This window comes from Pristiophorus japonicus, chromosome 1, assembly GCF_044704955.1.
Source record: "Pristiophorus japonicus isolate sPriJap1 chromosome 1, sPriJap1.hap1, whole genome shotgun sequence".
Lineage (NCBI taxonomy): Eukaryota > Metazoa > Chordata > Chondrichthyes > Pristiophoridae > Pristiophorus > Pristiophorus japonicus.
Window position 1 is genome coordinate 188,654,358 of NC_091977.1, and position 24,009 is coordinate 188,678,366.

Here is a 24,009-nt window from a genome sequence, read left to right on the forward strand (position 1 = left end):
CCCCTCCCTTCTCTCCCCCCCCTCCTCTCCCCCCCCTCCCTTCTCTCCCCCCCCCTCCCCTTCTCTCCCCCCCCCTCCCTTCTCTCCCCCCCCCCTTCTCTCCCCCCTCCCTTCTCTCCCCCCCCCCCTCTCACCCCCCCTTCTCTCCCCCCCCCTTCTCTCCCCCCCTCCCCTCTCTCCCCCCCCTTCTCTCCCCCCCTCCCTTCTCTCCCCCCCCCTCCCTTCTCTCCCCCCCCTCCCTTCTCTCCCCCCTCCTTCTTCCCCCCTCCTTCTTCCCCCCCCTCCCCCCCCCTCCCTTCTCTTCCCCCCCTCCTTCTCTCCCCCCTCCCTCCCTCCCTCCTCTCTCCCCCCCCCTTCTCTCCCCCCTCTCTCCCCCCCCTCCCTTCTCTCCCCCCCTCCCTTCTCCCCCCCCCTCCCTTCTCTCCCCCCCTCCTTCTCTCCCCCCCCTCCTTCCTCCTCCCCCCCCTCCTTCTCTCCCCTCCTCCCTTCTCTCCCCCCCCTCACCCCCTCTCTCCCCTCACCCCCTCTTCCCCCTCCCCCCCTCTTCTCCCCCTCACCCCTCTTTCCCCCTCACCCCTCTTTCCCCCTCACCCCCTCTTTCCCCTCACCCCTTCTCTCCCCCCCATCCCCCTCTTCCCCTCACCCCCTCTTTCCCCCTCACCCCCTCTTTCCCCCTCACCCCCTCTTTCCCCTCACCCCCTCTTTCCCCCTCACCCCCTCTTTCCCCCTCACCCCTCTTTCCCCTCACCCCCTCTTTCCCCCTCACCCTCTTTCCCCCTCACCCCCTCTTTCCCCCTCACCCCCTCTTTCCCCCTCACCCCCTCTTTCCCCACCCTCCCTTCTCCTCTGCTCCTCCCCCCCACCCCCTCTGCTCCTCCCCCCCACCCCCTCTGCTCCTCCCCCCCACCCCCTCTGCTCCTCCCACCCCACCCCCTCTGCTCCTCCCACCCCCCCCCCTCTGCTCCTCCCACCCCACCCCCTCTGCTCCTCCCCCCCACCCCCTCTGCTCCTCCCCCCACCCCCTCTGCTCCTCCCCCCCACCCCCTCTGCTCCTCCCCCCACCCCCTCTGCTCCTCCCCCCCACCCCCTCTGCTCCTCCCCCCCCACCCCTCTGATCCTCCCCCACCCCCCCTCTGCTCCTCCCCCCCACCCCCTCTGCTTCCTCCCCCCCACCCCCTCTGCTCCTCCCCCCCACCCCCTCTGCTCCTCCCCCCACCCCCTCTGCTCCTCCCCCCACCCCCTCTGCTCCTCCCCCCACCCCCTCTGCTCCTCCCCCACCCCCTCTGCTCCTCCCCCCACCCCCTCTGCTCCTCCCCCCACCCCCTCTGCTCCTCCCCCCCACCCCCCTCTGCTCCTCCCCCCCACCCCCTGCTCCTCCCCCCCCACCCCCTCTGCTCCTCCCTCCCCACCCCCTCTGCTCCTCCCCCCCACCCCCTCTGCTCCTCCCCCCCACCCCCTCTGCTCCTCCCCCCCACCCCCTCTGCTCCTCCCCCCCCACCCCCTCTGCTCCTCCCCCCCCACCCCCTCTGCTCCTCCCCCCCACCCCCTCTGCTCCTCCCCCCCCCACCCCCTCTGCTCCTCCCCCCCACCCCTCTGCTCCTCCCCCCCCACCCCTCTGCTCCTCCCCCCCCACCCCCTCTGCTCCTCCCCCCCACCCCCTCTGCTCCTCCCCCCCCACCCCCTCTGCTCCTCCCCCCACCCCCTCTGCTCCTCCCCCCCCACCCCCTCTGCTCCTCCCCCCCCACCCCCTCTGCTCCTCCCCCCCACCCCCTCTGCTCCTCCCCCCCCACCCCCTCTGCTCTCCCCCCCCCCCCTCTGCTCCTCCCCCCCACCCCTCTGCTCCTCCCCCCCACCCCCTCTGCTCCTCCCCCCCACCCCCTCTGCTCCTCCCCCCCACCCCTCCTGCTCCTCCCCCCCCACCCCCTCTGCTCCTCCCCCCACCCCTCTGCTCCTCCCCCCCCCACCCCCCCCCACCCCCTCTGCTCCTCCCCCCCCCCACCCTCCCCCCCCACCCCCTCTGCTCCTCCCCCCCCACCCCCTCTGCTCCTCCCCCCCCCACCCCCTCTGCTCCTCCCCCCCACCCCCTCTGCTCCTCCCCCCCCACCCCCTCTGCTCCTCCCCCCCCACCCCCTCTGCTCCTCCCCCCCCACCCCCTCTGCTCCTCCCCCCCACCCCCTCTGCTCCTCCCCCCCCCACCCCCTCTGCTCCTCCCCCCCACCCCCTCTGCTCCTCCCCCCCCACCCCCTCTGCTCCTCCCCCTCCTCCCCCCCACCCCTCTGCTCCTCCCCCTCCTCCCCCCCACCCCCTCTGCTCCTCCCCCCCCACCCCCTCTGCTCCTCCCCCCCCCACCCCCTCTGCTCCTCCCCCCCACCCCCTCTGCTCCTCCCCCCCCACCCCCTCTGCTCCTCCCCCCCCACCCCCTCTGCTCCTCCCCCCCCCACCCCCTCTGCTCCTCCCCCCCACCCCCTCTGCTCCTCCCCCCACCCCCTCTGCTCCCCCCCACCCCCTCTGCTCCTCCCCCCCCACCTCCTCTGCTCCTCCCCCCCAACCCCCTCTGCTCCTCCCCCCCACCCCCCCTCTGCTCCTCCCCCCCCACCCCCTCTGCTCCTCCCCCCCCACCCCCTCTGCTCCCCCCCCCCACCCCCTCTGCTCCCTCCCCACCCCCTCTGCTCCTCCCCCCCCACCCCCTCTGCTCCTCCCCCCCACCCCCTCTGCTCCTCCCCCCCCACCCCCTCTGCTCCTCCCCCCCACCCCCTCTGCTCCTCCCCCCCCACCCCCCCTCTGCTCCTCCCCCCCACCCCCTCTGCTCCTCCCCCCCCACCCCCTCTGCTCCTCCCCCCCCCACCCCCTCTGCTCCTCCCCCCCACCCCCTCTGCTCCTCCCCCCCCACCCCCTCTGCTCCTCCCCCCCACCCCCTCTGCTCCTCCCCCCCACCCCCTCTGCTCCTCCCCCCCACCCCCTCTGCTCCTCCCCCCCACCCCCTCTGCTCCTCCCCCCCCCCCCACCCCCTCTGCTCCTCTCCCCCCTCCACCCCCCTCCTCCCCCTCCCCTCCTCCACCACCCCTCCCCATCCTCCCCCTCCCCTCCACCCCTTGCTGTCAGAAACACAGACACTGACAGACAGAGAATGAGAGAGACACACACAGGCAGACAGAGAGATAGAGACACTAACAGAGACACACGGTGGGTCCCAGCACGCTGTTGGAGGGTCCCAGCACGCTGTTGGAGGACTCCCGGTGCTGCAGTCGGTAAGTAGAAAATGTTTTCGTTATTTTTTTTTTTTTTTTTTAATTAAATTTTTTTGGTTGATTTATTGATGTATTTATTATTGATGATGACTCTTTTTGTAAAATTGAAGTGTTTAATGTTTGTAAATTTCCCTTTAAACTACCCCCCCCCCCCCCCATTCCCTACGTCTGATTGTAACCTACGCCTGATTTTCTAAAGTGTAGACAAGGTTTTTTGGAGCATACAAAAATCTTCACTTACTCCATTCTAAGTTAGTTTGGAGTAAGTTTTCACTGCCGAAACTTTGAAAACAGGCGTAAGTGGCTGGACACGCCCCCCTTTTGAAAAAAAAATTCTGTTCCAAAGTGAAACTGTTCCAACTGACTAGAACTGGAGCAAACTAAATACCAAGAATTTTAATTTCTAAGATACTCCGTTCTACACCAGTTGCTCCAAAAAATCAGGAGCAGCTGAGGCCGAAACTTGGGCCCATAGATTCTAGAAAACTGATAAAACTATAATTGTTGTGTAACAGCACTAATACACACTATTAATTTTACTTTTTTTGCTACTAATTATACAAATAATTCTGTTTATTGTCTGACCATGTGTAGCATTTTTGAGGCACTAGTTACCATTGTGAATAAAAGAATGTTTATTAAGGAAACCAGATCTGGATCATATGGGAAAAAATGAAAGTGGAATTGCTATTTTCAACTTTGAACCCAAATGGACTGTTATAGCCAGAGATTGCGAAGAAAGTTTATTTTTATACATTGTGCAATTAGGATCTCCGCAAGCTCTCAGGTGTCACACTGGAGCCAACTCCCTAAGGATGGGATGTAATGGATAACTTTCCTCATATGGGCTCCTGCTGAGGAGACTTACCCACCAGAATGCATATCAGAAATTCAGCCCAGCGCTGTGTATGATTTTCTGACCATTTAAATGATTTATTGGGAAATTGTGTGTAGTGTTCCCAAATTTCCAGTCTCTGTCGCAGGTGGGTAGGGATCCCTGCCGACTGCAAAAAAATTACACTTGTAGCCTAACTCATGGAGGAAATTGCAGCTGTTATAATAAAACACAAACAAAAACATTGAGATTTTTTTTCTATAAATCACGTACAGTGGCCTAGAAGACACATCTTTTCAAAGCATCAAAACAATTATACTTTTTCTAGGTATTAGTGCAAGGTTTGATTTAATGAGTTTAAATGTCGTTTAAATTGGGGACCATATGGTTACTAGGGCAAGGTTTGTGTGGTCTTCTGTAGCACTCAAAGAACATAAGAGTTTGAGCAGTGAGCAAGCTGTGTATATGTGTATATGGGAGTCCTTAAAAATGGTCTCGTGAGCTGTGCAATACAGTTTGTGGAATTTATGTAATTATTTTAGTTTTTGAGTACATTGGAATTTATTGGACATGGTATAACTAGGCACAATAATCTAACTCGTGATTCTTTTTAACTACTACACTATGTTCAGAAAGTCATAGAAAAATAAGTTATTTTTCTTAAAACATATATCGGGCTATATAATGGGATTCGAGCACAATCCTCTCCATTCCACTTTTCAATCTCAGCCATGCTATGTGGAAAGGCTCTGAGGAAAACTGGAGGGGCTTTACTTCAAGCAATTTTCACAGGCATTGGCACATTAAAAAACTGCCCTGCATGAATGAGGAGCCCATTGCTGACATTGTGTAAAGCATTTTGGGAGTTGTAGTTCTTTTCCTTATCCCTTTGTGGAACTGCAAGAACAGCTCTTAGAATATGAAACTGCTAATGTGTTTTTTCACTGAAATTTCGTGCTCATCACCTGATATAACTGCTAGAGAATGAAGCACCCTTTCATGTTTGGCATTGAGTATCAAGCTGAACACTTACGGATAGAAATTCAGTTCTCGGCCATATTGTATTTTTTCTCACAAATTATCATTATGGCAACGCTATGGCTAAGAGGCAGTAAATTCGAGCTTCAATTTGTGCAGCGGTAAAAATCGACATTGCATGAGGATTCGTGGCACAAACCACGATCCTCGCCAACTTTACTCCGAGGCCGATACTGCTGCAAGTTGGGCCTAGGAATGGGGGGAGAAACACTTCAGAATAAATTGCAAAAAATAAAAAATCACTAAACATTCATAAGGCACTTAACCAGCAAATCGCTGCAAAAGAATTACAAAATAAAAACTTTAACTTACCTTTTTTGCAGGTCTTCATACTTACTGCTGATCCAAGGGCTGCAACGCAGCTTTTTCCGTGCCGTTTTTTTTCGTCCTAAATACGGGTGCACTCAGAGCAAAAGTTTTGGCGAAAGCGATATTTTGAGTCTTGTATGGCAGCACTCCTCTCTGCAGTGGTATTTGAAAAGCACCAGCACAAGACTTCTCTGAATTTCCCGGTACGCTGCTTTTCACCAAAAACGGTGAAATATTGCTGAAAAACCAGTCGCAAGGTCAGCGAATTTTTAGCCCTTAGAATTAGCATTATTAGGGCAAGTCATTTGCATGGCATGACAGCTTGCAAATTTCTGTACAGGGAGATTTTCACCTGAGTACCACAATTTTGCATTAAAATATCCCAGAGGTAGTTAAAATGCTGATATCTGAGTAATAAACCATTTACTTCACCTAGTCACTTGCCCTAAGATAAGTAAAGCTCTCAGCAATGTACCTTAGTTCCAACCTGAAAGGAGAATTCCATGCTATAACAATATTATTTTTATTTCATATATCAGTTATCTTTATGGCATCTCTGAAGTTGACAATTATCAACAGCAACAACAGCATCTCAATACAGCAAAATGTACCAAGGCACTTCACAGAGTGGCTGATTGGACACCGAACAAAAGTAGGGGACAGATTAGGGGAGGTAATAGATTTTGAGAAGGCTTTTGAAAGTGTATCAGATGTAACAAGTTAGAGGGATTATGGAAGAAAATTCCAGTGCAGGACTGACTGGTAGACGCACAGTAAACCAGACTCCAAAGAGTTGGGATGCAAACTAGGAGCTGGAGGAGGTTGTAGAGATTGGGTAGAATGAGGCCATGGAGGCATTTTATAATTGAGGGCAAGGATTTTAAAATCGGGGTCAAGGTTGGGAACTATTGGATAGGCCTGTTTCATCTGGCATTCCACCTAATTGTCCCAAGCAACATTGTAACAAGTCCTAAGCAATATTGTAACAACAACAACAACAACCTGTATTTATATAGCACCTTTAACGTAGTGAAACCTTCCAAGGCACATCACAGAAGTATTATGCGTTTTAAAAATTTGACACCGAGCCACATAAGTAGAAATTAGCACAGATGACCAAAAGCTTGGTCAAAGAGATATGTTTTAAGGAACGTCTTGAAGGAGGAAAGAGGGGTAGAGAGGCGGAGAGGTTTAGGTAGAAACATAGAAAATAGGTGCAGGAGTAGGCCATTCGGCCCTTCAAGCCTGCACCGCCATTCAATAAGATCATGGCTGATCATTCCTTCAGTACCCCTTTCCTGCTTTCTCTCCATACCCCTTGATCCCTTTAGCCGTAAGGGCCATATCTAACTCCCTCTTGAATATATCTAACAAACTGGCATCAACAACTCTCTGCTGTAGAGAATTCCACAGGTTCATAACTCTCTGAGTGAAGAAGTTTCTCCTCATCTCAGTCCTAAATGGCTTACCCCTTATCCTTAGATTGTGACCCCTGGTTCTGGACTTCCCCAACATCGGGAACATTCTTCCTGCATCTAACCTGTCTAGTCCCGTCAGAGTTTTATATGTTTCTATGAGATCCCCTCTCACTCTTCACTCCAGTGAATACATGCTTTCCTCATATGTCAGTCCTGCCATCCCGGGAATCAGTCTGGTGAACCTACGCTGCACTCCATCAATAGCAAGAACGTCCTTCCTCAGATTAGGACACCAAAACTGAACATAATATTCCAGGTGAGGCCTCACCAAGGCCCATACAACTGCAGTAAGACCTCCCTGCTCTTAAACTCAAATCCCCTAGCTATGAAGGCCAACATGCCATTTGCCTTCTTCACCGCCTGCTGTACTTGCATGCCAACTTTCAATGACTGATGTACCATGACACCCAGGTCTCGTTGCACCTCCCCTTTTCCTCATCTGCCGCCATTCAGATAATTTTCTGCCTTCACGTTTTTGCCACCAAAGTGGATAACCTCACATTTATCCACATTATACTGTATCTGCCATGCATTTGCCCACTCACCTAACCTGTCCAAGTCACCCTGCAGCCTCTTAGCATCCTCACAGCTCACACCGCCACCCAGCTTAGTGTCATCTGCAAACTTGGAGATATTACACTCAATTCCTTCATCCAAATCATTAATGTATATTGTAAATAGCTGGGGTCCCAGCACTGAGCCCTGCTGCACCCCACTAGTCACTGTCTGCCATTCTGAAAAGGCCCCATTTATCCCGACTCTCTGTTTTCTGTCTGCCAACCAGTTCTCTACCCACGTCAATACATTACCCCCATACCATGTGCTTTAATTTTGCCCACCAATCTCTTGTGTGGGACCTTGTCAAAAGCTTTTTGAAAGTCCAAATACACCACATCCACTGGTTCTCCTTTGTCCACTCTACTAGTTACATCCTCAAAAAAATTCGAGGGAGTTCCAGAGCTTGGGGCCTAGGCAACAGCACAGCCACCAATGGTTGAGTGATTATAATCAGGGATGCACTGGAGGGTAGAATTAGAGGAGTGCAGCCATCTCTGGGCACTTGTGGGGCTGGAGGAGGTTACAGAGATAGGGAGGGACGAGGCTATGGAGGGATTTGAAAATAAAGATGAGTATTTTGAAATCAAGGCGTTGCTTAACTGGAAGGTGATGGGTGAGCAGGACTTGGTGCGAGTTAGGACACGGGCAGCCGAGTTTTGAATCACCTCTAGTTTACCATTGTAGATGGCTTATGGAGGCGTGTAGAATCTAGGAACAAGAGTGCAGAGAAAAATTCTATTCTACAAAAATATCAGCTATTGTGCATAGCACTCCAGTGATAATCACACGTAACGTTGCATTATTCTGGCTGTTTGCTGTTTTTTTTTGAGAGTATGAGATTTCTCTCTTCCTCGCGTCTCCTCTAGCTACACACTGATTGGAGCCAGGAAGACAAGAAAGCAACTGCCTCTGGGCCTCTATCAATGCTGTCTTGATCTGTTTGCTGGGAAGTGCAAGAGACAGCCTGGAGGAAAAAGTCCCTTCAGTTTTCCTTAGAGTTTTTCCACATCAGCATGGCTGAGATTGAAAAGTGGAATGGAGAGGATTGAGCTAGCATCCCAACGTTGTATAGCCCGATGTATTAGAACTCCAAATCTCCATGCTCAGTGCTGTCTATCATGCTGGTTATCTTGGACAATTGCTGCAATAGCATAAAAAGGAACCTTGCTGACAGAGCCCATAGGAAGTGCACTGCCAGCACTTTAAGAGTTGAAATTGCATTATGCTATGGAAGTAATAAAAGTAAATCCAATACTTTAACAAAGGCTAAATGAGTTAACACATTTATTAAAATAGTGGTCAGGAATATCATACAAACAGGTTCCTAGTTAATATCACATTGGTAATTTCAGTCCCAAAGTGTCTGTGTAAATCAGACAAACACTTTACCAGAGAAGACTAAACTATTTAATTCCAGTAGCCAAAAAAAAACACTGTTTCTCTACCGTTCTCAATCCTGAATACAACAGATCCTGACATAGGATTGTGCTCCGTCCACATACTTTATTGCACAAACTATGTCTTGTAGTACTGTGTTTTAAGCATTGAAATATGATTTTTTTTAATAGCTATTGTATTTTTAACTCTACGGTTTCTCATTCTTCAGGTAATTGTGTTTTAACTGTTGGCCGATGGACAAGAGGAATGAGTGCTGATTACGAAGAAATCCCAGTGACTTCAAATACTCATAAAGCAAAACCGAAAGTTCCAAAGATTGTCAATTTTTAAACACAAGCTTTGAAATGAGAATTTCATCGATCTGCCTGTGGGGGCATCCAGCAAGTCATCCAACAAAAGAACATTCTTCCAATGTAAAAATCTGAATGTTATGTTTAGATGGAAAGTAATATTCTAAAATCCATTTAATACCAGCAGGTGGAGCCATTGTGTGCCAAAATCCAAGACTATTACAGCTAAAACCGTTCTTTGTACCCAATTTTAATAAATTGTTGTATGAGGTTGCTATGGGATTATATTTAGTCCATATAATTTATTGTAAAGTTTCAAATAAAAAATAGAGCTTTGTGCTTTACAGCAATTTGCATTTATATAGTTCTTTAATGTAGGAAAATGACCCAATGCACTTCACAGAGGGGGAATTGTTCAAAAATTGATACCAAGCCAAAAAAGGAGATATTAGGAAGGGTGACTAAAAGCTTGGTCAAAGAGATAGGTTTTAAGGAGAGTCTTAAAGAAGGCATGGCCAACAATAGTGGGGCGAAGGGAATGGTGGGTGTATGAGAGGCTGGAGTTGGAAGAACACAGTGTTCCCAGAGGGTTGTAGGATTGGAAGAGGTTATATTCTGTTTCCAATTTATGTGGGGGCGGAGCAAAGAGATTGTTCCATGTTTAAATTTGGCTTCACACTCCTCCACATTATGTGTGTCTTTTGATAAAGAGCAGATTCCAGCAGTACTTTAGAGTAACCCTGGCAGCATGACTCATCAAACATGCAATACTGTATTAAAGGAAAGGAAAAGATTCACATTTGTAGTCACTGTTGTAATGTAGAGAAACATGGCAGAAGATATGCATTCAGCAAGGTAGTACATACAGTAATGCGATACATGACCAGATAATCTGTTTTAGTGATGTTGATTGAGGGATAAATATTGGCCAGGACACCAGGGATAACTCCTCTGCTCTTCTTCAAAATAGTGCCATGGGATCTTTTACGTCCACCTGAGAGGGCAGACGGGGCCTTGGTTTAACGTCTCATCTGAAAGATGACACCTCCGACAGTATAGCAGCCCCTTAGTACTACACTGGATTGGCAGCCTCGAATATGGGTTCAAGTTCCATTCCAGGGACTTGGGCACAAAAAATATAGGCTGACACTCTAGTGCAGTACTGAGGGAGTGAATGCTGCACTGTCGGAGGTGCCGTCTTTCGGATGAGACGTTAAACTGAGGCTCCGTCTGCTCTCTCAGGTGGACATAAAAGATCCCATGGCCCTATTTTGAAGAAGAGCAGGCGAGTTATCCCCAGTTTCCTGGCCAATATTTATCCCTCAATCAACATAAAAACAGATTATCTGGTCATTATCACATTGCTGTTTATGTGCAAATAAGCTGCCATGTTTCATACATTAGAACATTGACTCCACTCCGAAAGTATTTCATTGGCTGTAAATTGCTTTGAGACATCTGTTGCTCATGAAAGGCACTATATAAATGCAAGTCTTTAAGTCTCTGGAGAGCTACCACTGAGCCAAAGCTAACACCAAAAGAAACCGATTTACTAATGGCCAGCTGGTTGCAGTACAAATAGCTGAGCCTTACAGACCAGACTGATCGCAGGTTCGGTCCTCGCACATGAATGATTAGAATAACAATGGACACCTATGAAACGGTACTCGAGCCTGGAGACAATGTATTCACAAGACAAGGGAAGAAATTTGTAAAAAAAAAGATAAATCTGCCAAATCACCAAGGCCATGACAGTTGGTAGCAATCTAGGCTGTGAGAAAACTTTTGGGATTTGTTAATTAAACTTAACTTTGACATAACATTTAAACAACATTTGCTGCAACCTGAGCTTCATCATTGGTCTCAATTCAGGTTTCTTTAACTGAATTTACCTTTCGCAAATCCAACCTGGCCAGTTACCCCATCGGATTACTTTCAATCATCAGTTAAGTGGTGACGGTGTCGTCAATAGTGCAATCAAGCAGCACTTACCAATATCCAGATCACTGATGCTCAGTTTGAGTTCCACCAGGATCACTCAACGTAGGTGCAACAAGACTTCTATAGCAGATGTATAAAGAGGAAAGGGTTGTATTCTCTGCTGTTAGTGGAGTTAATTGATATCACAGTTAACATAATGCATCTGCATTTGAATCTACTGCAGGTTTAATGCTTTTGAGTTTTAAAGTTGCCTATAGAAAGGCTAAGATTGAAAAATATTGTTCTTATTTCAGTTATTAAAAAACTGCTGCATTATATATTCTATGTTGCATACACCATATTGCTGAACAAATGGAAGCTGTTGAGATATGTCCAAATATACAACTAACTTCTAGATGTTTTCAGCTGGCACTAATGATATAGCTTCAATTAAGTTCATTGTCTTTATAGATTGAAATGATCAGGTTTTGGGCACCAAAAGACGATTTAAGTATATTTTCTTTATGGTCTGATGTGTGAAGTGCTTACGCCCTACATTGTGTGTTCATCACTGCAGAGGTTCAACAATAGAATAAGGCTAAAATAAAACATTTTCCCCTCCTAAGGCCACAGCACTGTACAGTATGCAGAAGGCATTTACCCTCACTCGTGACTGGGAGTAATTCATACAACAAGCTGTCACAGAAGGCCATAAGACTCGTTTTTGATAGTTCAACCCCAATTCACCCACGTTCTATAATTCCTGAATGCCTGCACTCCAGAAATCCATCTCAGTGTAACCAGTGTAAACTGTCCAATGCAATCACTTATCTTGATAGCACTCCACCACTTAATTCTAGTCGAAGTCTACCTGACACCCTAATTTCTAACTTGTGTTCCCTGGTAGTTGAGGCTTTTGCCATAGTACTCAATTTGTTGAATCAACATTGTCAATTAGCTTCACAATCTTAAAAACTTCAATTAGGTTATTTTGAAGTCTATTTTACCAAGAAAGCTGCTCCAAAATAGTTGTATGAGCCTGCCATGGGATTATATTATATCCAGCTTTCAAACTTTCTCATAACCTAGCTTTTGATATTCAATAATCTTGTTGCTTGCCTATGTACCCTGATGGTGTCATTGCGTTCTACCACAGAGGAGCTAGCTTCGAGTGTTTACAACCTAAGTTTGATGCTTCAGTTTCTCCAGAGGTTTAAGGATGTTTTTGAATTGGTTCTCAAGAATGGCGAGACTAAATAGGCCATATATATTGCCAATCGCTAGTTGCCCTGAGCAGGGACAGTGGACCACCTTATTCACCCACTGCCATAAGAACATAAATAGGAGCAGGAGTAGGCAATTTGATCCTTCAAGCCTGCTCCGCCATTCAATAAGATCATGGCTTATATTCTTCCTCAACTTCACTTGCCTGCACTATCCCCATATGTGTTGATTCCCTTAATATCCAAAAATCTATCTATCTTTGTCTTGAATATATTCAGACTGAGCCTCCACAGCCCTCTGGGGTAGAGAATTCCACAAATTCACCACCCTCGAGTGAATAAATTTCTCCTCATCTCAGTCCTAAATGGCCGACCCCCTATTTTCAGACAGTGACCCCTGGTTCTGGACTCCCCAGCCAGAGGAAACATTCTCCCTGCATCTACCCTGAAACGCCCTGTAAGAATATTGTATGTTTCAGTGAGATCACCTCTCATTCTTCTAAACGCTAAAGAATATAGGCCAAGTCTACTCAATCCCCCCAACCCATAAATCAGTCTGATGAACCCTTTGTCGCACTCACTCTATAAGTATATCCTTCTTCAGGTAAGGAGACCAAAACTGTACACAATACTCCAGGTGTGGTCTCACCAGGGCCCTATATAATTGCAGTAAGACATCTTTACTCTTCTACTAAATCCTCTTGTAATAAAGGACGACATACCATTTGCTTTCTTAATTGCTTGCTGTACCTGTATGTTAACTTTCAGTGATTCGTGTATAAGGACACCCAGCTCCCTCAGAACACCAACATTTCCTAATCTCTTACCATTTAAAAAATACTCTGTTTTTCTATTTTTCCTACCAAAGTGGATTACCACATTTCTCCACATTCTATTCCATTCGCCATGTTCTTGCCCATTCACTTAGCCTGTCTATATCCCCTTGAAGCTTCTTTGCATCCTCCTCACAATTTGCATTCCCACCTAGCTTTGTGTCATCAGCAAACTTGGATATATTACATTTGGTCCCCTCATCCAAATCATTAATATAGATTGTGAATAGCTGAGGCCCAAGCACTGATCCTTGCAGTACCCCACTAGTTACAGCTTGCCAACCCAAAAATGACCTGTTTATTCCTACTCTCTGTTTTTTGTCCATTAACCAATCCTCAATCCATGTTAGTATATTATCCTCAATCCCATGAGCCCTAATTTTGTTTAAGAACCTTGTGTGGCATCTTATCGAATGCATTCTGAAATTCCAAATACACCACATCCACTGGTTCCCCCTTATCCTGCTAGTTACGACCTCAAAAAACTCAACAGATTTGTCAAACATGATTTCCCTTTCATAAATCCGTGTTGATTTTCCCCAATCCTATTATTATTTTCTAAGTGCCCTGTTACCATGTCCTTAATAATAGATTCTAGCATTTTCCTACTACTAATGTCAGGCTAACTGGTCTGTAGTTCCCCGCTTTCTCTCTCCTTTATTAAGTAGTGGGGTTACATTTGCCACCACTCTTGTGTGGGACCTTGTCAAAAGCCTTTTGAAAGTCCAAATACACCACATCTGCTGGTTCTCCCCTAGTTACATCCTCAAAAAATTCTAGAAGATTTGTCAAGCATGATTTCCCTTTTATAAATCCACGCTGACTTGGACCGATCCTGTCACTGCTTTGCAAATGCGTTGCTATTTCATCTTTAATAATTGATCCAACATTTTCCCCACTACCAATGTCAGGCTAACCGGTCTATAATTCCCCGTTTTCTCTCTCCCTCCTTTCTTAAAAAGTAGTGTTACATTAGCTACAGTCCAGTCCATAGGAACTGCTCCAGAGTTGATAGACTGCTGGAAAATAATCACCAATGCATCAATTAGTTCTAGGGCCACTTCCTTAAGTACTCTGGGATGCAGACTATCAAGCCCTGGGGATTTATCGGCCTTCAATCCCATCAATTTCCCTAACACAATTTCCTGACTAATAAGGATTTCCTTCAGTTCCTCCTTCTCACTCGATCCAGAACGTTATTTGTGTCTTCCTTCGTGAAGACAGAACTAAAGTATTTGTTCAATTGGCCTGCCATTTCTTTATTCCCCATTATAAATTCACCTGATTCTGACTGCAAGGGGCCTACGTTTGTCTTCACTAATCTTTTTCTCTTCACATATCTATAGATGCTTTTGCAGTCAGTTTTTATATTCCCAGCAAGCTTCCTCTCATACTCTATTTCCCCCCTCCTAATTAAACTCTTTGTCCTCCTCTGCTGAATTATAAATTTCCCCCAGTCCTCAGGTTTGCTGCTTTTTCTGGCCAATTTATATGCATTTTCCTTGGATTTAACACTACCCTTCATTTCCCTTGTTAGCCACAGTTGAGCCACCTTCCCCATTTTATTTTTACTCCAGACCGGGATGTACAATTGTTGAAGTTCATCCATGTGGTCTTTAAATGTTTGCCATTGCCTATCCACCATCAACCCTTTAAGTATCATTCGCCAGTCTATTCTAGCCAATTCACATTTCATACCATCAAAGTTACCTTTCCCTAAGTTCAGGACCCTCGTCTCTGAATTAACTGTCACTCTCCATCTTAATAAAGAATTTTACCATATTATGGTCATTCTTTCGCAAGGGGCCTCGCACAACAAGGTTGCTAATTAGTCCTTTCTCATTATACATCACCCAGTCAAGGATGGCCAGCCCTCTAATTGGTTCCTCGACATATTGGTCTAGAAAACAATCCCTAATACACTCCAGGAAATCCTTCTCCACCATATTGCTACCAGTTTGGTTAACCCAATGTATATGTAGATTAAAGTCACCCATGATAACTGCTGTACCCTTATTGCATGCATCCCTAATTTCTTGTTTGATGCTGTCCCCAACCTCACTACTACTGTTTGGTGGTCTGTACACAACTCCCACTAGCGTTTCTGGTGGCCTCGCAAGAAGCTGATTGTGGGGACTCAACAATGGAGGTTGAGGTGGTGGTTTTTGATTGAAGATGATCATGCATGGTACTTGTGTGACAAGAATATTACTGGCCACTTGTCCATCCAAGCCTGCATGTTGTCCGGGTCGGCTATAGGCTGACATGTCCTGCTTTCTTGGAGTTGTAAATGAAGCTGAACACCATTGACATAAACCATTGACACTCCTAACCTTATGACACAGAAATTGATTAAAATAGCTGAAGGTGGTTGAGGCGAAGACACTTTTCTTGTGGAACTCTTACAGCAATGTCATGGCCTGTAACAGCCATAACTATTTTCAGATATGATTACAATCTCCAAAGAGCTTTGCCCTGACCCCAGTTGATCCCGCTTTGCTAAGGATCTTTAGTGCTGCACTCAGTGGAATGTTGCCTTGATAGTGAGGGCAGAAACTCCCACCTTTCGTCCAGCATTCTGCTCTTACGCCAGTGTCTGGATTAAGACTGTGAGGCAGTCTACAGCCAAATAGTTCTGATGGCACCTGAACAGTGTCATGCGAGGAGGTGCCATTTGACTTCGTCCATCAATTTGCTATTGATTGTCAGCAGGCCTAAAGGGCAGTAATTGGTTGGGTTAGATTTGTCCTGTTTCTTGCGGTAGAGCATAACTGGGCAAATTTTCATTTTGTTGGATGGATGTCAGTGCTGTAGCTGTATTGGAACAGCTTGGCTAGGGTTCAGCCAATTCTGGTGCCATAGGTATTCAGCAGAATTGGGAAATTGTATAGGTTTTGCGGTATCCAGTGCACTCAGCTACTGCTTAATGACAAGTGAAACATAGAAACATAGAAAATAGGTGCAGGAGTGGGCCATTCGGCCCTTCTAGCCTGCACCGCCATTCAATGAGTTCATGGCTGAACATGCAACTTCAGTACCCCATTCCTGCTTTCTCGCCATACCCCTTAATCCCCCAAGTAGTAAGGACTTCATCTAACTCCTTTTTGAATATATTTAGTGAATTGGTCTCAACAACTTTCTGTGGTAGAGAATTCCACAGGTTCACCACTCTCTGGTGAAGAAGATTCTCCTCATCTCGATCCTAAATGGCTTACCCCTTATCTTTAGACTGTGACCACTGGTTCTGGACTTCTCCAACATTGGGAACATTCTTCCTGCATCTAATCTGTCCAAACCCGTCAGAATTTTAAATGTTTCTATGAGGTCCCCTCTCATTCTTCTGAACTCCAGTGAATACAAGCCCAGTTGATCCAGTCTTTCTTGAAAGGTCAGTCCCGCCATCCTAGGAATCAGTCTGGTGAACCTTCGCTGCACTCCCTCAATAGCAAGAATGTCCTTCCTCAAGTTAGGAGACCAAAACTGTACACAATACTCCAGGTGTGGCCTCACCAAGGCCCTGTACAACTGTAGCAACACCTCCCTGCCCCTGTACTCAAATCCCCTTGCCATGAAGGCCAACATGCCATTTGCTTTCTTAACTGCCTGCTGTACCTGCATGCCAACCTTCAATGACTGATGTACCATGACATCCAGGTCTCGTTGCACCTACCCTTTTCCTAATCTGTCACCATTCAGATAATAGTCTGTCTCTCTGTTTTTACCACCAAAGTGGATAATCTCACATTTATCCACATTATACTTCATCTGCCATGCATTTGCCCACTCACCTAACCTATCCAAGTCACTCTGCAGCCTCATAGCATCCACCTCGCAGCTCACACTGCCACCCAACTTAGTGTCATCGGCAAATTTGGAGATACTACATTTAATCCCCTCATCTAAATCATTAATGTACAGTGTAAACAGCTGGGGCACCAGCACAGAACCTTGCGGTACCCCACTAGTCACTGCCTGCCATTCTGAAAAGTCCCCATTTACTCCTACTCTTTGCTTCCTGTCTGACAACCAGTTCTCAATCCATATCAGCACACTACCCCCAATCCCATGTGCTTTAACTTTGCACATTAATCTCTTGTGTGGGACCTTGTCGAAAGCCTTCTGAAAGTCCAAATATACCACATCAACTGGTTCTCCCTTGTCCACTCTACTGGAAACATCCTCAAAAAATTCCAGAAGATTTGTCAAGCATGACTTCCCTTTCACAAATCCATGCTGACTTGGACCTATCATGTCACCTCTTTCCAAATGCGCTGCTATGACATCCTTAATAATTGATTCCATCATTTTACCCACTACTGAGGTCAGGCTGACCGGTCTATAATACCCTGTTTTCTCTCTCCCTCCTTTTTTAAAAAGTGGGGTTACATTGGCTACCCTCCACTCGATAGGAACTGATCCAGAGTCAATGGAATGTTGTCAATGCATCCGCTATTTCCAAGGCCACCTCCTTAAGTACTCTGGGATGCAGTCCATCAGGCCTTGGGGATTTATCGGCCTTCAATCCTATCAATTTCCCCAACACAATTTCCCGACTAATAAGGATTTCCCTCAGTTCCTCCTCCTTACTAGACCCTCTGACCCCTTTTATATCCAGAAGGTTGTTTGTGTCCTCCTTAGTGAATACCGAACCAAAGTACATGTTCAATTGGTCTGCCATTTCTTTGTTCCCCGTTATGACTTCCCCTGATTCTGACTGCAGGGGACCTACGTTTGTCTTTACTAATCTTTTTCTCTTTACATATCTATAAAAACTTTTGCAATCTGTCTTAATGTTCCCTGCAAGCTTCTTCTCGTACTCCATTTTCCCTGCCCTAATCAAACCCTTTGTCCTCCTCTGCTGAGTTCTAAATTTCTCCCAGTCCCCAGGTTCACTGCTATTTCTGGCCAATTTGTATGCCACTTCCTTGGCTTTAATACTATCCCTGATTTCCCTTGATAGCCACGGTTGAGCCACCTTCCTTTTTTTATTTTTACGCCGAACAGGAATGTACAATTGTTGTAGTTCATCCATGCGGTCTCTAAATGTCTGCCATTGCCCATCTACAGTCAACCCCTTAAGTATCATTCGCCAATCTATCCACACCTCATACCTTCAAAGTTACCCTTCTTTAAGTTCTGGACCATGGTCTCTGAATTAACTGTTTCATTCTCCATCCGAATGCAGAATTCCACCATATTATGGTCACTCTTCCCCAAGGGGCCTCGCACAACGAGATTGCTAATTAATCCTCTTTCATTACACAACACCCAGTCTAAGCTGGCCTCCCCCCTAGTTGGTTCCTCGACATATTGGTCGAGAAAACCATCCCTTATGCACTCCAGGAAATCCTCCTCCACCGTATTGCTTCCAGTTGGGTCAGCCCAATCTATGTGCATATTAAAGTCACCCATTATAACTGCTGCACCTTTATAGCATGCACCCCTAATTTCCTGTTTGATGCCCTCCCCAACATCACTACTACTGTTTGGAGGTCTGTACACAACTCCCACTAACGTTTTTTGCCCTTTGGTGTTCTGCAGCTCTACCCATATAGAAACATAGAAAATAGGTGCAGGAGTAGGCCATTCGGCCCTTCTAGCCTGCACCGCCATTCAATGAGTTCATGGCTGAACATGCAACTTCAGTACCCCATTCCTGCTTTCTCGCCATACCCCTTAATCCCCCTAGTAGTAAGGACTACATCTAACTCCTTTTTGAATATATTTAGTGAATTGGCCTCAACAACTTTCTGTGGTAGAGAATTCCACAGGTTCACCACTCTCTGGGTGAAGAAGTTTCTCCTCATCGCGGTCCTCAATGGCTTACCCCTTATCCTTCGACTATGACCCCTGGTTCTGGACTTCCCCAACATTGGGAACATTCTTCCTGCATCTAACCTGTCTAAACCCGTCAGAATTTTAAACGTTTCTATGAGGTCCCCTCTCATTCTTCTGAACTCCAGTGAATACAAGCCCAGTTGATCCAGTCTTTCTTGATAGGCCAGTCCCGCCATCCCGGGAATCAGACTGGTGAACCTTCGCTGCACTCCCTCAATAGCAAGAATGTCCTTCCTCAGGTTAGGAGACCAAAACTGTACACAATACTCCAGGTGTGGCCTCACCAAGGCCCTGTACAACTGTAGCAACACTTCCCTGCCCCTGTACTCAATGCCCCTCGCTATGAAGGCCAACATGCCATTTGCTTTCTTAACCGCCTGCTGTACCTGCATGCCAACCTTCAATGACTGATGAACCATGACACCCAGGTCTCTTTGCACCTCCCCTTTTCCTAATCTGTCACCATTCAGATAATAGTCTGTCTCTCTGTTTTTACCACCAAAGTAGATAACCTCACATTTATCCACATTATACTTCATCTGCCATGCATTTGCCCATTCACCTAACCTATCCAAGTCGCTCTGCAGCCTCATAGCATCCTCCTCGCAGCTCACACTGCCACCCAACTTAATGTCATCCGCAAATTTGGAGATACTACATTTAATCCCCTCGTCTAAATCATTAATGTACAGTGTAAACAGCTGGGGCACCAGCACAGAACCTTGCGGTACCCCACTAGTCACTGCCTGCCATTCTGAAAAGTACCCATTTACTCCTACTCTTTGCTTCCTGTCTGACAACCAGTTCTCAATCCATGTCAGCACACTACCCCCAATCCCATGTGCTTTAACTTTGCACGTTAATCTCTTGTGTGGGACCTTGTCGAAAGCCTTCTGAAAGTCCAAATATACCACATCAACTGGTTCTCCCTTGTCCACTCTACTGGAAACACCCTCAAAAAATTCCAGAAGATTTGTCAAGCAGGATTTCCCTTTCACAAATCCATGCTGACTTGGACCTATCATGTCACCTCTTTCCAAATGCGCTGCTATGACATCCTTAATACTTGATTCCATCATTTTACCCACTACCGATGTCAGGCTTGACCGGTCTATAATTCCCTGTTTTCTCTCTCCTCCTTTTTTAAATAGATTCCACATCATCCAAGCTAATGTCCTTCCTAACTATTGCATTAATCTCCTCTTTAACCATCAATGCTACCCCACCTCCTTTTCCTTTTATTCTATCCTTCCTGAATGTTGAACACCCCTGAATGTTGAGTTCCCAGCCCTGATCATCCTGGAGCCATGTCTCTGTAATCCCAATCACTTCATATTTGTTAACATTTATTTGCACAGCTAATTCAGCCACCTTATTACTGATACTCCTTGCATTAAGACACATTAAGAAGTGAACCCAGGTTGGCTGTATAGTGGCATCTGTGAAATAATGCCATAGGATCTTTTATGTCCATATGAGAGGGCAGACGGGACCTCAGTTTAACATCTCATCCGAAAATCCTACAAATGTTATCATGGACAGAAATAAAAACAGAAAATGCTGGAAACACTCAGCAGATCAGGCTGATGATCTTTCATCAGAACTGGAAGATGTCAGAGATGACTAACTTTTAAGCAAGTGCTGAGCCAGGAAAAGGGGGCAGAGAAAGAACAGAAGGGAAAGATCTGTCATCGGGTGGAGGGCAGGCGTGATTAAATGACAAAAGTGATGATGGTGTAAGGCAAAAGGAGGTGATAATGGGACAAGTATACAAACTATGGGTCCAAAGGAAATGTAAATAGTTATAGTAGCACAGCAGAGGGGGAGTGAAGCATGGAAAATTTGGAAAAGTGGAGAATGCTCCCATAGCCTAGTCTACGTGGCCCCTGGCCTGCGAGCACCATCGGAGCAGGCCGGGGAGCGTAAGGAACAGCCTGGTGGCATGTAACTCCAGGGAGCAGCACATGCTGGAGTAGGAGAGCAACAGCAGTGAAGAGGGACATCACCAAGATCCAGGACGGTGATTGGAGCATGGACAGGTACAGCAGGAGCGGCGAGGTCAGGGCGAAGGAGCGTCGAGAGATTGTAGAGGGACGTGATCGGGGCCCAGGAGAGGCATGAGTTCGGGGCCCAGAGAAGGCGTGGGCCCAGGGGCAGCACGGGCCAGCCTACACTGCGATATGTGTGCACACTAGGTCTGTGCAGCAGAGCTGGTTTCCAGTCGTCTTGGTTAATCCTTGCCGCTGGACCAAGACCTAGCTCTGTCAAGCCCGTGTGGTGGCTGGTGTGCAACGGTCACCACACGTTAAAAAAATCCACGCACAGGCATCTTCCACCCTTCAAGATTTAGTTCGGGACCTGGAATTTTAGGTTCTTCATTGAAACACGTGAACTTTTTGACGTGGAAGCAAGTCATTCTCGATTCGAGGGACTGCCTATGATGAGCCCAGGAATGTTGCAGAAGCAAGGCAGGTAGACCCCAGTGGTGTGGACCAACCTCACTGGCCATGTACTGAGAGGGGATTCCCACCCAAACAGAGCCACTGGGATTCGAGGAGCTGTGGGCTAATCCACAATGTTATATTACTTTAGTATTTATTCAATCTGGATGGGGGCATCACTGGCAAGGCCAGCATTTATTGCCCATCCCTAATTGCCCTTGTGAAGATGGTGGTGAGCTGCCTTCTTGAACCGTTGCAGTCCGTGTGGTGAAGGTACTGTTAGGGAGGGAGTTTTAGGATTTTGACCCAGCGATGATGAAGGAACGGCGATATACTTCCAAGTCAGAATGGTGTGTGACTTGGAGGGGAACTTGGAGGTGATGGTGTTCCCATACGCCTGCTGCCCTTGTCCTTCGGGAGGTGCTGCTGAAGAAGTCTTGGTGAGTTGCTGCAGTGCATCTTGTAGATGCCATGGTATGCCGGTGGTGGAGGGAGTGAATGTTTAAGGTGGTGGATGGGATGCCCATCAGATATACTTTAGTATATAAGAATGTATTGGGTTATGAGCATAATCACATTGTACTGTTGTATAATACAGCATGCAACACTACTATATTACACTCTTGCACTGTATAGTAGTCTCATTTTTTTCTTGTAATTATTTACACTGATCACATTATCACTATTGCATTATATTGTTAGTTATGTATACTCTTGCTGAATATTTTATTATTGCATTGAACATGTTATACTTTTTATTGTACAGACAATTTCACGTTACTGTGTTGGGTTCTATCACTATCATACTGTGTTGTATTTTAATTTTTTATCTCACTTTCTCAGTCTCGCACTCCTCTCTCCACTTGGCTTTCTTACATCTTATTCATTTCATTATTATTTACATTATGTACATTGTAGCTGTTTCAAGATGCTTGGAGGGTCTACTTCAATTATTCATGAGGAGGAAAGCCAGTGCTACCAATATGGACCTTAACATATCCAGGAACTTTTACAAATTGGGATTTCCTTTGAGCCATCTTCCACAAAATGCGGTATTTCACACCTGGATTAATAAAGTTTGGGGCAGTAATACTAATTATTAGCTGTTTGAAAAAAACATTTGATGATCATAATTGCAGGTCCATTGTGATTGGTTACTAATCCATGCCAACAAAACTATAATCATAGAAAGCGCATATCTTTATATGATGCATTCCCATGATTTGTTAACAGTTTGTTAATCACAATAAAAACACTTTTTGCCTAGTGTTTGAAATAATAGAATTTTAGCCCCTAAGTTCCGTGTGTATTAATAAATGACAGCATATCCAGTTTCCCTTGACATATATACAGAATCGGTCAGAGGCTTTTCTACAAAGGTTGGAAATAATGTTCTGAGATATGTGTGACATTAAATATTTATATCCTTGGTGGCACAGCGCACAGTGCGGAAAGAAATTAATGACAAAACAACATTTGGGGGAGTAGATGCTACTTTACAATATGAGTGTTATTGATGGTGACTTGTATATCTTGGTGAAAGAAATTGTCAAAGATATAGGTACATGAATATTGTTGCACTGTAGTTTCTAATAAAAATACTAAATTGATGTGGCTTGGTAGGTCTGCCAAGACTCCCAGCTCAAAAAGCCATGACTTGATCCAGCTGGTCCATTAAGTACAGTGTACTCTATCTCAGTAGAAAGGGTAGCATAACAATATCAGTTTAGATGATGCTGCACAGGGGAAGGAGAAATATAATTTTTTTTAAATACAAAATTATTTACCGTTGGCACAACTTGCAATCTTAAAATCCAGTATACCGATACCATAACATCACTGGTAGCTATTTAAGCAATCAACTCTATATTTTTACACATTTATAATATGAGACAAAGAACAAACTAAGTTCTTTCTCATTGCTTTCAAAATTCCAAGAGATATTGCTAGATTGTTTTCCCCATTGCCAAGGATAATGTGTACATCTGCTAAACTATAAATATTAACTAGATCAGCCTTGTTGTCTTTCACATATAAATGTGTGTTGCCACAGTAGCAAGTGATTTGCATGGTTTGCAAAATAAAAATGCTGTAATGGTACAGTATGAATTGGACAGAAACATTACCATCTGAAGCCAATAAAACAACGCTACTGTGTCACTTGGCTTGTGACCACCAAATGTAACTGCATCTTGAGTATCTAAAGCTAATGTGCAAAATAAAACTAAACCTGGCATGTCTGTATGATGGCGAGAGACTGAAGGACCCAGATGTTAGCTGAAATCAATTGCACTGAAAATGCAGTTTCAATCCCACTGATATGCAATCAAACCTATGAGAATAAATTATTTACAAATAGAATTGCCTAGAATTAGTACCATTGCCAGATTATTCTAAAGATGCATCACTTATTTTATGAAAACAAAATTTGATTAATAGGTTCTATTAATGGATATTAATCATTTCAAGTTTTCTACTTGAAGCATCCTTTTCAGTACACCTTTCATGAAGGAGATTGAATGCAATAAATGTGAAATACCCGTCTGCTAATGAGAAATGTTTGACAGATTTCGGGTTGGAGGGGACAATGGCTGTTAAGA

The 24,009-nt window shown here is 46.1% G+C and overlaps 1 protein-coding gene across 1 annotated transcript in view; it reads left to right on the forward strand.

The window, feature by feature from the left end:
• The window catches only part of zcchc9 (zinc finger, CCHC domain containing 9), a 19,623-nt gene extending 10,119 nt beyond the window's left edge, over positions 1 to 9,504 (forward strand). Inside the window, exons 5-6 of the mRNA XM_070875468.1 lie at positions 3,089 to 3,248; positions 9,073 to 9,504. Coding sequence (XP_070731569.1) covers positions 3,089 to 3,248; positions 9,073 to 9,194 — 282 coding nt within the window. The 3' untranslated portion in view covers positions 9,195 to 9,504. The remainder of the gene's footprint in view (positions 1 to 3,088; positions 3,249 to 9,072) is intronic.
• The last annotated feature ends 14,505 nt before the right edge of the window (positions 9,505 to 24,009 follow it).